The sequence below is a fragment of the Arachis ipaensis genome, chromosome B09 (assembly GCF_000816755.2).
Source record: "Arachis ipaensis cultivar K30076 chromosome B09, Araip1.1, whole genome shotgun sequence".
Taxonomy (NCBI): domain Eukaryota; kingdom Viridiplantae; phylum Streptophyta; class Magnoliopsida; order Fabales; family Fabaceae; genus Arachis; species Arachis ipaensis.
The window spans coordinates 142,973,057-142,988,884 of NC_029793.2; the positions used below are offsets into that span (position 1 = coordinate 142,973,057).

The 15,828-nt window shown below is 37.4% G+C and overlaps 1 protein-coding gene across 1 annotated transcript; it reads left to right on the forward strand.

Moving 5' to 3' along the window:
* On the forward strand, window positions 133-14,002 carry LOC107619279 (cytochrome P450 76A2). Its single transcript, XM_016321532.2, has 2 exons — window positions 133-1,117; window positions 13,079-14,002. The coding sequence occupies exons 1-2, from the start codon at window positions 155-157 to the stop codon at window positions 13,703-13,705; spliced, it is 1,590 nt and encodes a 529-aa protein (XP_016177018.1). The 5' UTR covers window positions 133-154; the 3' UTR covers window positions 13,706-14,002.

Consider the following 15,828-nt stretch of genomic DNA (forward strand, 5'->3'; position numbering starts at 1 on the left):
ATAATAAATAATAATTTTGAATGAGCGAATTCATTTTATAAACATTAAATCAAATAATATTATTCAAAAAATCTTGATTTTTTGTAAGTTGAAGATGATTTTTGTAAGTTTACAAATCCTATAAACTTACACTCAAATTTACAATGTAATTTGTATGAAGATGAATAAGCCATTGACAACATTGCCAAAATCTCAAGCAATCATGGACACTCCTTCATATTACCCTCTCTCACTCCTCCTACTCCTCTCCCTTCCGCCTCTTCTCACATTCTTCCTCCTCCGCCGCCGCCACTCCTCCTCCTACCGCCAGCCTCCAGGACCACCAGGATGGCCAATTTTCGGCAACTTATTCCAGCTCGGAGACATGCCACACCGCACCCTCGCAAACCTAAGCCATACCTACGGCCCCGTTGTGCGCCTCCAGCTGGGAGCCATCAACACCGTCGCCATCCTCAGCGCCAAAACCGCCACTGAGTTCTTCAAGTCCCACGACCACAACTTCGCCGACAGGACAATCATTCAAACCATGCGAGTCCACAACTACGACAAGTCCTCTTTAGCCCTTGCCCCTTACGGCCCTTACTGGCGCCTCATGCGCCGCCTCGTCACGGTGGACATGCTCGTCGCGAAACGCATCAACGATACCGCTCCCGTCCGGCGCAGGTGCGTCAACGACATGGTTTCCTGGGTAGCAAAAGAAGCTAAAAAAGTCAAAGCCGGCGAAGGTGTCCACGTGGCAAGATTCGTGTTCTTGATGTCGTTCAATCTGTTCGGGAACCTTATGCTTTCCCAAGACATGTTTGACCCGGAATCGGAAACAGGTTCGGATCTGTTTAAAGCAATCATGGGGCTTTTGGAGTGGACGGGGCACGCGAACGTGGCGGACGTGTTCCCGTGGCTTGTGTGGGTGGACCCGCAGGGGCTGCAGCGGAGGATGAAGAGGGACATGGGAAAGGCCATTGATATTGCTTCCAAGTTCGTGAAGGAGCGGTTGCAGTTGCAGCATAGTGATGATATGGCTAGAAAGGATTTCTTGGATGTGCTGCTTCAATTTCAGGGCGGTGGCGGTGAGGAGGCACGGAATATCTCCGACAAGGACCTCAACGTATTCATTTTGGTAGGTATCATAGTATTATTTTCCCCGTTGACTAACATTTCATGTGAATAATCATCTTATTTTTTTCATTTACACATTTAATCAATTTTGTGAGGAAAAATTTGATCAATAGTTTAAAAGACTAAAAATGGACGAAGAATCAAACTAGAAAAAAAAAAAAAACAAATACAAATAACTTTTCAGTCAATCTTTAATAAAATTTTATTTTTAATAGATTTTATACTGAATTTATTTGATAATTTATTTGGTGCATTCTGTAGTGTAGTGGCTTGTATATTTGGCAACTAAGGTGACCACAACGTTAAAACTAATAGGAGAGGGACGTGTGTAGTCTTTGACACTAGAAGGAGTTAAGTTGACTTTGTTAATAGCACCATAACTCAACTAAGAAGCAAGGTAAATCATTGAGAGATGACAAAGAGTTCGCGTGTAGGATTGCTTTGAATTTGGAAAAAAAAAATGAAAATTGAATCGATTAAATTTTAATTGGTTTGTGTTTTGAGGGTTATCTGAATTAAATTGTATTTGGGTTTAGATGTGAGGTTCAAACTTCTTTTGTGACAGTGTTCGATTTATATTGGTGTCGAAATACCATCGTCCAAGTTTTTCGTGAGGGAGGCGGGGGTAGTATCTGCAAGGAATTCTGATGTCTAAGTTAGCAAAGGTTCAAAGTAGGTTTTTTAATAGATTGGATTTCGATTATACTTGAGTATGTCAGTATACTTATAGTAGAAAAGATAACCACCTGTTAAAGAAGTTTCACCTTGAATGGTGGTGCCGTTCCCTTTTTTAGGAAAGTTGTTTAGATCTTCATTCTAAATGGGTAGGAGATATCTTAGGAGTTAGTTACTTATTCAAATAAGTAAGGTTGAATTGTTGAATTGTTATCATCGCGCGCGACCTCTATAAGGTCGGGTAGGAGTAAATGAGGCCACCTTCGTTGGGTGAGTTTTTATTACTTTTGGACCTGGCTTTATTTTGGGTAAGGGTATGAACAGAGCTCCTGTTTGAACCTATACTTTTATAAGGTCGAACTCGAGCATTTGTAAATTTAGCCTCCCACGTCGGGTATACTGCCTTTGGTAGGTCAGATACTCAACGTATTTTCGAAAAAATTTTGAAATATTGTGTCCCTTTATGGTACGGCATACGTTACTTTTGCAATTGTCTTCGGAACAGCGCATGTCATTAATGAGGGCGTGTAAATTTACTCTTTTGCCCTTTGTCTTATAAATACCCAAAATTTATTTCTTTCTCCTTTTTCAATTCTTCTTCTGAAACGTTTGTCCATTTTCTTTCTTTCAAAAATTTCTTCAACTTCATTTCCGCATCCCTTCTTGAATTCAAGGTTTTTTTTCGTCTTGAATAAAAATGATTTTTTCTGCGCCTTTGGAGTGAAATGTTTGTGTCTTTGTTGTTCAAGCTCTTTTTTTTATTCGCATTCCTTCAAGGTTAGAGTTTCTTATCTTTTTGAATTTCTATCTCTTTTTTCTTATTCTCTGAGTGGTGTTGTTGCTTTATTTTTTGGAGATGTTTTAAAAAAATTTTGCTTCTTTTTTTTTTATTGAATCTGGACTTTTCATTGTTACCATGAGTCTTGAGTATGGGGTTTTTGTTGTATTGCCCCTGAATGGTGTCAACTTAGCTGTTGAAGGTGGCATCATTTCTGTTTTTGGTAATGTGATTGTAGTTATTAACTGTGTGAGATGTTATACGTGTTTGTTGGGTGTGTGGGATGCTATACGTGTTTGTTGGTAAAACAAACAGCTCTTCCTTCACCCTTCCAATCCTAAGCCGAAGTCTAAAAAATAGAAGACCACCGACTCAGGGAGTGTCTATGAGCAGGGCTTTGATGCGGTGGCTTGGGCCCAAATATCACATCCTTCCAAATAGTTCTATTAGTATGGATGATGTTTTCGTGAAGAGCCACCTTCAAATACTTGCCCGAGGTGAAATTTGTGCGGGCTACCCTGGCTATGGCGGAAGACTTAAAAAAGAAGGTTGAGGAGAGTTATACCAGAGTCATCAGGGAGAAGCTTGACTTAGTAGATGAGGTCTCCAACTCTAGGGAGAAATATGCGGAGCTTGAGAAAACCATAGTCGAAGGTATGGACGAGATGGTGAAAAATCTAAAGGCTCAGTTCTGGGTTGTTGCTCCCAAGACGGACCTCTCTCTCATTAGTCCTGATAACATTGTGTTTGATGAGAAGATTGTTCCTGCACTTCAAGATGATGAAGACACTCTCATACCCGACCCGAAGACCTCAAAAGTCTGAGTTGAGGGAGCCTCTCAGAGCTTTCCCACCCGGATGGAACATGAGCTAATCTCTTCTCAGCCTAAAATTCTTTTGACTTCTTCCGTGTAACCTGAAGATATTTCCAACATGACTTCGAACAAGAAGATTCCTCCTCCTTAGTCTTTACTTTCTAAGTATTTGGATGACCCGGCCTATGGATCTTTTAATGAACAATTATTTTGTAATAGTTGTAGCTTAAACAATAAGACTTGTGGGAGAGTTGTCCAATATGCCCATAAGACTTGTGGGAGCTCGTCTACCCATGCTCCATTAGGTTGGGTGTGTTCCACCGACGTGAACTAGTGCTTGATTTTAAGGTTTGCCACTAAGCTTCTAAAGATTGAGTCGGTAAACTGAGTTCCATTATCCATGATAATGGAGTGTGAGACTCCAAATCGAGTAATAATATTCTTGTAAAGAAACTTTTAACTTCTTTAGGGTGTGATGGTTGTCAAGAGTTCTACTTCAATCCACTTGGTCAAACAATCAATCCCAACTATGAGGTACTTTACCTATTCGAGAATTGAGCTAAATATTCCCGTGCTTCTTCCAAGTATTTCTTCATGTTGAGATCTTTAACCTTCAACCCGAGTTCCTTCTTCAATATCTAAAATCACTCTTGCTCCACTTCTAGCTTTATTGGATGATCCATCTACATATAGATTCCAGGTAGTAGGACTTCCTTGGGATTCCGTGTATTTGGCCACAAAGTCGGCCAAATACTGGGATTTGATTACTGTCCGAGTTTTATACCTTAAGTCGAGCTTAGACAGTTCTATGGCCCATTATAGCATCCTTCCTACAATGTCCGTCTTCTATAGGATATGCTTCATGGATTGGTTTGTTTGGACTTTTATAGTATGAGTTTGAAAATAAGGTCGAAGCCTTCTGGAAGTGATGATAAGGGCATATGCGAACTTCTCTATGGTTTGATAGTTTAGTTCTGCTCCCTACAGAACTTTGCTAACAAAGTAGATAGGTTATTCGTGTTCGTCTTCTCAAACTAATGTTGAGGCTATAGCTCGGCTTGCAACTGCTAGGTAGAGAATGAGCAAATCCCCTAGAACAGGTTGGATAAGGATTGGAGGTTGGCTCAAACAGTATTTATTTACATTAAAATGACAATATTTTTGTGGTTTATTCAAAACGATATGAATATTATTTAAAAATTAGTTAAATTTCTTTTGCAAATATTTGTTATTAGCAAAATATAAGAATAAATCTTAGCACTCTTACTAACAAAGAATTATAATAAAATGTACAATCTACTTGATTGAAGAGTATATAAATTTAAAATTATAAGATTTTTAAATATATGTTTTAGTAATAATTTTATTTGAAAATAATTAAAGTCTATTTTATAAGTTATTTAAGAAATAACTTTTATTATAAAATTTTAAAATACTAAACATTTGAAATCATGTGTTTATATTATTCATTATTTCATAGTTAGATTTTACATCTTCAGTTATGTTCTACATAATTTGATGTCAATCCTTGTGTTATCAAAATAATCATCATGTAGGGTGTTTTCTCCTATCTTATGTAATTTTTTCCCACCTTTTGTTAAAGATATCATTAAAAACGTAACCCTTTTTTTTACATTAAAAATAGAGGTGGTGTGGTATTACGACCTCTAAAATAAAATATATACATAATAGTAGTTGAAAGAATTTAATAATTGAGGAGCCTTGAAGGAAAGTTTAAGAAAAAATCATTAAAAGAAAAGCGCAATGCTCACATAACAGAAACTTGCGCATGAAGAAAAGTAAAGGCACATATATATAACAAGAGCGGTGTGTCAAGAGATATAGAATGTCAAGCTTCGGGCTCAACATGTGAAGCCAAGGCTAGCCGGAGAATATCATATATAAATATACATCCCAAAAGTACTCAAAATACATAATATAAACTCCTAGACCTCCATCAAGCCTCTAAGAGGTACATAAGTGAAACATACACAAAGGAGAGTCTAAACATATATATATATATATACATATAGCCCAAATATCAAAATATATCAGCCCGACTTTGCCTAAAAAAGAAACTCCAGACGCCTAGTGAGGTGCCTCTCGACCTGCGTCTGAAAACAATAACATATGTATGGAATGAGAACGAAGGGTTCTAGCATGGTAATGGTGCCAACATACATAATATATGAGGCCTCGAAAAAGTCAGAGGCGATTCTAGAACTCCGACACTCAGAATTAAAACTTAGAGTTATAATTTAAAACCATGAACAAGGTAAGTTATCTAAGGCCTTTAAGTTCTAACAAAATTCTAAATTAACCCCTCATTCTTCACTTTCTTCCAACCCTCCAAACTCCAATAGAATAACTCTTGTCATTCCTCTGCCAGACAGGGGATCTCTCGGTTGCACAGACATATATTACATACAAGAAAAATACAGATAGATTACAGTTACAGCAAACAGAACATATAACAGTTAAGCATAGATTATCAAGTAGGCAAACCTAAGTAATGCAAACTCAAAAAAAATAAATAAATAAACTTGATGTATGCCTATCCTATGGCTGATGAGTCTCATCTGTCAGTTATATAGTCAAACCCGACAAGTCCGGTAGTTAAACCTTGGATAGTCCGTTCGTGTGTGCATCTCTAAGAGTCTATGCATAACTTTTACAATCAATTATCAAATTTAGCTCATTGGGGAAATTTCTGGGGAGTTAAAGTGCCAGACCACATCATGCGACGTAGAGTCAATAGAGTATCGAGTCTCAACCTGGATCAAGTGGTTGGAACCCAATCCATCTACCCAGAGAAACTCATATCTCAGATAAAAAGAAGTGCACCAGCCAAATCATCATTCAAGTTCAATTATTCTTTTTCATCTTAGCCATTGTTTATCACATATTCAGTGTTTCAGCACTTCTCAATCATAATTCACCACTTCACAAATTTTCTTCACTTTCAAGTTTCCATCTTCTCAAGGTTTACCCCTTTCAGTATGATTAAAACAAAGTTTTGGGATATTAAAGAGTAAAAATAGAGGTTTAGAGGTTAGAAAATAGGTTAATGTTCACAAAAATGCATTTTCCCAAAAATAAAGGGTCTCGTATACGCGAGCTCTGTCCGCGTACGCGAGTACACTGGACAGAGGCGAATGGCCGCGTACGCATGCGATGTCTCTAGCATATGCAGGGGTGTAATTCGCTATCTCGCATACGTGACCCTTGTCCACGTACGCGAGTTCCCCAAGACAGTGGCCAATTCCCACGTACGCAGCCATATGTCCGCATATGCGGGCCCTGTATTTTCTCAAAAACCTGTTACAAATATGTAGAAACACTTTTACACACCAAACTTCCGACACACATAACTTTTTCGTAAGAAAATATTTTTAGTCTATTCTTCAAACGGTGTAAACTTCACAGACCAAATTTTCATATGAAACAAGTTTGGTGAAGTTCGAAGGTCCAGAAGTCGGGTTATGGCCTGCCAAAGTTTGATAAAAAATTGGATTTTTCATCAAAATCACAAACCTCCATTTTTATAAATTTCCATTTCAAAACCAAACATTCAAGTTCCAACTCAAACCAACCATATCCAAAACATACCTAAACACTCTTCATTTATTCCACAACATGTCAATACTCAAAATTCATACTCTTCTCCTAACAATTCAAAATCAAGCAACATAATTCATCAATATATCAACAATCATTGCTCATATTCATCATCCTCACCACAAGCATCAATCATTAATTCATTCTCAAACTAACTCAACATTGTTAATCAAGATTACTAAACATCAACATAATTGTACATTCTAACCTATCCTATGGTCATCTAACCTAATTTTTCACGAAACATTATATATTACCTACGAGAAACCGAAACCACACCTTGGTTAATTTCTCCGTAAGCCCGGAACACCACAAACACCAATGTTCCACCAACGTCCCAAACACTAAAATGCATACCAACAGCAATTCTGCCTCCAAGGTCTACAATCAAGCTTCCATAACCACTAATTTTGTCCCAACACATATAATCTAAACCAATACAAATTCATATCACACAAAATAAACTTAGGGTTCATAGTTATTAATTCACAAGAGTTAGAGGTTTCTCACCTTAACGACGGAAACTAGGACAAGGCCCGGCAAGCCCACTAAGTTAGCTTGATCCTAAACACCAAAACATCACAATTTCAATACCAAATGTCCAAATTTTTTAAATTTGGGGGAAGGAGAGGCTGCAAAAGAATTTGAGTTTTCTTTACCACAATGTTTGGTGGTTTTGTAGAGTTCGACGCAGTGATCATGTGGCCATAAGCGGTGCGAAGATCGGAGCTCCGGATTGAAAGTTATATGAGATTGAACGGAAGGTAGGGTTTGGTTTCACAAGTTTTTCTCCCTCTTGCGTATTTCAGCAGGCATGCATTTGAAGATGGGGAAGGGAGGCTGAGATCACTAAGTGTGGCTTGAATTGGGTTGGGCCTTGGGTCCAACGTGGTTCTAGTTTGACCGGTTTGGCCCGTTGGCTCAGTTTTAGGCCAAAACCCTTAAAATTGGTGTTAAAATTCGTATTTTTAATATTTCTACCCCGTTGGATTAATAAAATTTGGTTTTATAATTTCTTTGATTAATAATTAATTTATTAACTAATTATTCACTATTTATGTGGAGTTTACAAAACAGATCTAAATTAGATTCGATTTTCATTGGACAACCCGAATCCACACCCAAACACAGATAGAAGCGTCATCTTCTTTCTTGTTCAGTGAAGATTCATGGTATCCATTGCTGCCTTCTATGTCTGCTGCAAAGACCGCCTTCGATGACCACCACGCATCCCGAGTCATCGCTGCTAATCTTTGAATCAGAAATCTTCAACGCTGAAACACTACCACTTTATAACTCTTCATCATTCCTAGGAAGCTCATCTTGAATCTATCCTAAGTCACTGCATGGACTATTTCTCCACCGCGAGTGCCGCTTCCCTGCAAAATTCCAATGACTGCGAAGCTTTTTCACAAGATAAGTTTCTTCTGCCACCAAATCCGACATGCCCTGATCACCGCCTTTCATGTTCTCACATTAACACCCATTTTTTTGGGGCTAATAATGTTTCATTTTTCATGTTTTTGTCGCCCCACTCGATAGTCCTCACTATAAGACTCTATTTTTTTGCATTCACTATCTAGTCTTGTCCTCATGGTAACTATAACACCATAATATTCAAATCCTTATGCTCGAGTCATAAGTCAATCATAATAAGGTGGTACGACTCTCTAGGTGGATTTTTAATACATAGTTTACAAGTATAATTGAAAGGGGTATTAATCAAGTTATCGAGAAGCTTGAAAAGAGTAAAAATAAAATCGCGAAGTTGTATCACTCACACATCGACAACTAGAAGATAAAGCATGAAGTCGAAAGTGATACACAGATAAAGGCATAAAGGAGAGTAAGAGAAGGACAATATATAGATATATAACATAAGTAAATAGCCACTAGTCACGACCTGCGAAGTTTAGGCCGGCTAGGGTACAATATGAAAGAAGTTGACAACAGAATCTCCTAACCTCTCCCAAAAGAAACATAAAAGCCTCTACAGGCAGGTTCAAAAGAGTTTAATTCATAATATAAGCTTTTCAAAGTAAAGGTGTAGAGATTCTAGGCAAAATATAAAGTAGAGAATATAAAGATCTTTGCCATCTCTCAGATGAACCACAGCTTACTTCTGAGCACTTGGACCTGTACCTGAAAAACAAGTGATATATACAGAATGAGAACCCCGACCCATGGGTTCCCAGTTCGGTAAAAGTGCCAAATAAATACAATGCATTGTAATAAAAACTCACTAAGCATCCTAAACTTTCTTTCACCAAATATTCATCCTATCTTCTCGCTAATCCTTGAATAGGCAACTGTCATAAGGGAATGCTAAATCTAATTCATCTTCCTCATGCTTCCCAACTTTCTAACTCTTCGACAATTCACAATCAGAATTATAAATGAAACCATCCTCAGCTATTCTGTCTCAGCAATTCTATATCATTACCTCATATCCTCACCTAGAGCAACTGAAATTACTTCACTGCATCTACCCAAAGAGGTCAAATTACCTCATTCAATAATCATCATCATTATTCAATTTCATCATCAACTCATCTCATTAATAACAGCCCTCAGTGTCAACCGGCACCAGCATGAGGGATCTCTCAGTTGTACAAACACAAGCAATACAGGCAAGTAATACACAATAAGGTACAAGTAGAACAAGTAGCACATAACCAGGTAATATAGCATATATGATATAGCAATCCAAAACAACTAGGCGAACCCAAATAATTCAAACATATGAAAATAATGTATGCCTACCCTATGGCTGATGATATTATCTATCGGTTATATAGCCAACCCGACATGTCCTGGTAGCTAACCATGGACTGAAACACCCATGCGGAGCAAGTGGATTTGAGCTACAACCCCCTTACTACTACCCACTTAACCCAGAGCCAGTGGAATAACCACTACTGCGGCTACTACCCAGGCGGGTGTTTAAAAGCTCAACCTGGAGCGAGTGGAATCACCGCTACTGCCACTACTACTCAGGCATCACAATCTCTTACCTGGAGCAAGTGGGACGAACCACCATCCTTTCTTCTACCCAGGTATCTCAAGCATTGACCCGGAGCAAGCAGGACGAACCACAATCCTTGCTACTATCCAGGTACAGTCTCTTTGTTGCGACTTATTACCATTAGAGGGAATCCGTGCCGTGTCATCATTAGAGGGTATCTGTGCCCTGTCACCATTAGAGGGTATTGGTGCCCTGTCACCCTTACAACCAGAGAGACAACACCAGCATATTCACATTTAACATTTCCCATCATTATTCATTTACCACATTCATTCATTAATCATATATGCATCTCCGACATACTCATGTTCAAGCTTCTTTTCATTACTAGGCATACTATAAAGATTTAGGACTTAGAGGATGAAAATGGAGGCTTAGAAGTCTGAAATTCGGCTTTAAAAATTCAAAAATCAATTTTTGCTGAAAACAGGGTCATGCGTGCGCGTCGTCCACGCGCACACGTGGGAAGCGGAGAAAAGCAGGGACGTGTAAGTGTCACCCATGCGCACACGTGGGAAGTTGAGAGGTAGGGGGGACATGTGCACGTCAGCCACGCGTACGCATGGATGTGTTTTGTGCTCCTCGCACAAAACCAGCACGCTACCATCACAACTATCTTGAATTTATACCATGCACCTGCATCAATACAGCGATGCGTATGTGTCGGCCAGGCGTACACGTGAGAGAGTAAAAACCGTGAGTGACGCGTGCGCATCGGCCATGCGTGCGCGTCGGAGTATGTTTTACCAAAAATTTTACTAAGTCTGAAAAAGCTGCAGAATTTAATTTTCAAATCTCAAACTTCTGCCTCACATAACTTCTTCCACAAAATTCTTTTTTCAACCATTTCTGAACCGTTGGAAAGATCGTGAATAAACTTTTATAAAAATCCGGTTTTGAAGAATTTCTAACTCCGAGGACCGAGTTACGGGCCGCCGAAGTTGTTCAAAAATCAGTTTTTATGCAAAAATAGAATCACCAATTATTCCAATGTTCACAAGCCAAATTCATTTCCACTCATCCAAATGACCACAACCCAACCACATTCAGATAATTACACTCAACCAAAATCAAACCTACCTCATCTACACAATTCAATTCAATTTCGTCACCTTCCACTCCTAAATTCCTAATTTCTTATTATTCCACATTCCTCCCGTTTATTCACACACTCAATATTCAATATCCATTCAATCTCATATGACACCATACAATACACACATCACTTACCTTCCTTACCTCTTTCCGGCCTCCGGCCCAAATTCACAATTTAAATGCATATTCCACAAACCAATATTAATTATCCAATTCATCAAATTCTCAACACACCAAACATACAATTTCACACAACTCTCAACCCAATCATTAATTTATATTATATATCAACTATACATATTAGTACCAACCATTTACACAATCCAAACTTAATCCTAGGGGCATTTAGCCTAGGAATTCTCATCACACCACACGGTACTTAAATAAAACTTAAACCGTACCTCTTGGAGCCGAACCAATTGAGCCTCTTCTTTGGAAGTCTCCACCAACCTTAGCTCCAAGCCTCACCAAAGCCCCACAAGCAATGTCAATCTTTGAATTGTGCACCAAAATCACCCAATACTCTAACATAATCAATTTTCACACTTATAATCAACCTAGGGTTCATAAAAATGATAAATCACAAGGGTTGGAGGGTTTCTTACCTTAACCCATGAAATTGGTTGAAGGAACTCACCAATGGCTCATACTAGAGCACTCCTAAATAAACCAAAATCATAAAATTACTCACCACCCATAACCAAACTCGAATTTAAGTGGGAAAACGAAAACTGGGCAAAGGACAATGGAATACTCACCATAAGACTTAGATAAAATTGTAGAAGATGAGAAGAGCAACGCGTGACCACAAACGGCTCGTCAATCGGAGTTCCGGAGAGAAAGTTATGGTGGTTTGAAGTTGATGGTGGCTAGGGTTTCTCTCTTCCTCCTCTCTTCACCATTTTAGGGTGTTTCTCTCTTCAAAAAGGGGAAAATGGGTTGTTTTGTGCTGAAATGAGTTCTTATATAGTGTTCCACTTGGGCTCGGTTCACTTATTTTAGCCCGTTGGCCCAATTTTAGGTTAAAACCTTTAAGATTAGAGTTTTAAATCGTATTTTAAATATTTCTAGCTTCCCAAATTATAATTTCTCCTTTCTTAACCTTATTCACTTATAATTAATTTATTTAGCTGCAGTACCGGATATATTTCAGCCGGTATTATCAGTCAAATTTTCAATGCCCATTTTTACGCAGGAAACTATGTTTTCTGACTCAGAAAAATTCACTAAGTCCAAATATCATATTTAAATTATCAAATTCTGATTGCTAAATTTTCTAACTATATTCGCTCCTATTTAATTTATATTTTAATTAATTACAGTTTGACCGGATTTTTCAGTAACAATGAAATAGTTAAGCACCAATCACCAATGTGATTCTCTCCACTAAGTAAACAAACTTTCTTTTAAAATTTATTTTCCATGTGTCACACATCTACTGGTAGGTCAATTTTTTACCATCCTTAGCCGCTATTCTTTATGCTGCCATTAAACTGATCAATTTGTTATAATGTTGGTTAAAATTAACCCCTAGAGCATCTCCAATGCATAGTTTTAATTTCATTTTATGGTCCAACAAGATGTCACATAAGTATTTGTGGAACCATATATCATAAAATTTGATTTGAAACTCAATGTAAAATTTGCCATTCCAATGCATAGTCTCATTTTACTAACAACAATACAATAACGTTACAATGTTCATTTAATAAGAATTTAATAAAGTATACAAGTGGCATTATTTTGCTGATCTTTCTTTAAAATGATAAGGTATCTCTGTTTTTATACCAATATCATTTCAGAATTGGTATCTAAAATAAATTTTAAATAATTTCAATTACAGTAAAAGTAAAAAGTGATACCCGAAATTGATTCCATTGGAGTTGCTTTTATAATGTTATTATAGCTTAGTTGTCCAGCATTATTCATAAAATTATTATTTCAAATTAAAATGTAGGAAATATTCATGGCTGGATCAGAAACTACAAGCAGCACGATAGAGTGGGCACTCACAGAGCTTCTGTGCAACCGTAATTGCTTAATGAAGGTAAAATCCGAGCTCAATAGAGTGGTTGGAACCGCAAGGGAACTCGAAGAGAGTGACATAGAAAAGCTCCCATACCTTCAAGCTGTGGTGAAAGAAACACTTCGCTTGCACCCTCCCATTCCGTTGCTTGTTCCTCGAAGGGCCATTCAGGACACAAAGTTCATGGGATACTACATACCAAAAGACACGCAGGTCTTCGTGAATGCGTGGGCCATTGGAAGGGACCCAGATGTGTGGAAAGACCCTTTGACCTTCAAGCCTGAAAGGTTTATTTTTTGTGATGGTGGGTCAAAGGTAGATTATAAAGGTCAACACTATGAGTTCATTCCATTTGGTGCTGGGAGGAGGATGTGTGCGGGGGTCCCACTAGCCCACAGGGTCCTCCACTTGGTGTTGGGGTCATTGCTACATCGCTTTGATTGGGAGCTTGATAGCCATGTCACGCCATCAACCATGGATATGAGGGACAAATTGGGAATTACAATGAGGAAGCTTGAGCCCTTGCTTGCAGTGCCGAAGCTTGTTGCTCCATCATGAGTCTAAAGGTTAATTCATCAAGACCTCAGCTGCATTTCATATCGGTTAATCTATTATATGTATGTCTTGTCACTTTCTTTAGTGTTTTTGGGTAGTGAAATATTTACATCTTCACCCTTTTAATGTATTATGTACGTGGTTTGATATGTTGGTATCTATATTAAAAAAGACACGTTATGTGTTCATCATTTCAATTCATGCAAAAACACATCAAAATGGAGAATTTAGATGGAATGAAAACTACTTGTATGAATTTTATTGAAAGTAACTACATAAATTCTGTCTATCTTTCATTTAAATATTGGGAGTTTATGAATTATGATTTATGAGGTATTGTGCGAAAGTAGTTAAATATTTATGTCATCTTCACCCTTTTAATGTATTATATATGTGGTTTAATCTGTTGGTATCTATGTTAAAAAAGACATTGTATGTGTTCATCATTTCAATTCAAGCATGAGTGATACGGATTTTACAACCACAAACTACCGGTAAGTGCACCGGTTCAAGTAATAAACTCACGATGAGTGAGTGTCAATCCTATGAGGATTAATGGATTAAGCAAATAATAGTCAATCGATTATTCTAGTCAAACAATCAAAATTTAGTGTGTTTAGAAAGCTTTGACATAAACAATTGATGCAGAGTGAAATCGTCGGTTTGGAATTTTTACGAAATAATCACGTTGCAAGTATAATTCCAAACCAACAGATAACTCACAATCAAAGTTTAATTTTTTTGTCACTTAAGTCAAACCAATAAAAATACTGAGAGTATTAGATATCAGATCATCTCTCGAAAAAATTGCAGGGAAGTGTGCATATTATTGGTTATGGGATTTTTTTGCAGTTTTGATAACATGAAACAAGAAATGAAAGGTGCAAGAAAGTAAAGATCAAATAAAGAAATCAAATAGTAAAAGATACTTTTGGCAATGGTTAAGATTCAAGGTTTTCAATCTAGATCATTGACCACAACATGGCAATTACAAAGAGTTAATTCTACTTAGCTATCCTTAACATCGGAGGGAGAAATCAAATGGACATAGTTGATCCGAAAACCAACTAACAACCCTAAATCGCCAATCACATTGGATATCAATGACATCAAGGCACCTAAGTCCTCAATACCAAACCAAGAGTGTTAAAAATCTACCACAAAACTAAGAGAGACATTTTATCAAGCACTTGGTGTGCATAAAAATAAGAGCATGGTAAATTGCAAGAATAATAAATTCTAAGACTACCAATCGCAAGAAATCAACAAAAACAACTAGATTAAACCACAAAAAAACATAAAATATTAAATTGCATTAAGGAAAAGGGAATTAACAATATTGTTCATAAAACTAAAATTGACAAAATAAAGAGATTAAGAAGTAAAACTAAGAGAATTAAGACAATAGAGCAAGGAAATATAAAGAGAGTTGAACTAAAACAAGAATTAAAACTTAGATCTAAGAAATTTAACCTAAACTATCCTAAATTCTAGAGAGAAGTTAGAGCTTCTCTCTCTACAAATCTAACCTAAAACATGGCTAAAACTCAATTATAACTACTTGGTTCATCCTCCCCTCAATTCCTAGTTCAATAGCATCAGAAATGGGTTGGATTGGACCCAAAATACTCCAGAAATCACTGGGCACGTGCTCATTAAGTGAGTCACGTTTTTGATGTGCCGCGTACGCAGTCTTTGGACGCGTACGCGGGCCCCTTAACACAACGTCCACTATAGATAATTACATATCATTTTGAAGCCCATAATGTTAGCTTTCTAATACCATCAGAATGCCTCATTCGAAGCTCTAACGCTCAAGTTATGATCACTTTAGTACAAAGAGGTTAGGGCTGACAACTCTACACATCCTTCACTTTTTCATGAATTCTCCACTTTTGCATGCTTTTTCCTTACTTCTTCAATCCATACATGCCTTATAAAAATGAAATCACTTCAACAAACACATAAAGAATCGAATGGGATTAAAGTGAATTAAATCTAGCAATTTACATGCCTAAAAAGCATGATTTTACTCTAAAGCACAATTTAGGAAGAATTCACAAAACTATGCTATTTTAATAAATAAATATAGGAAAAGTTGAAAAAATCCACTCAATTTAACACGA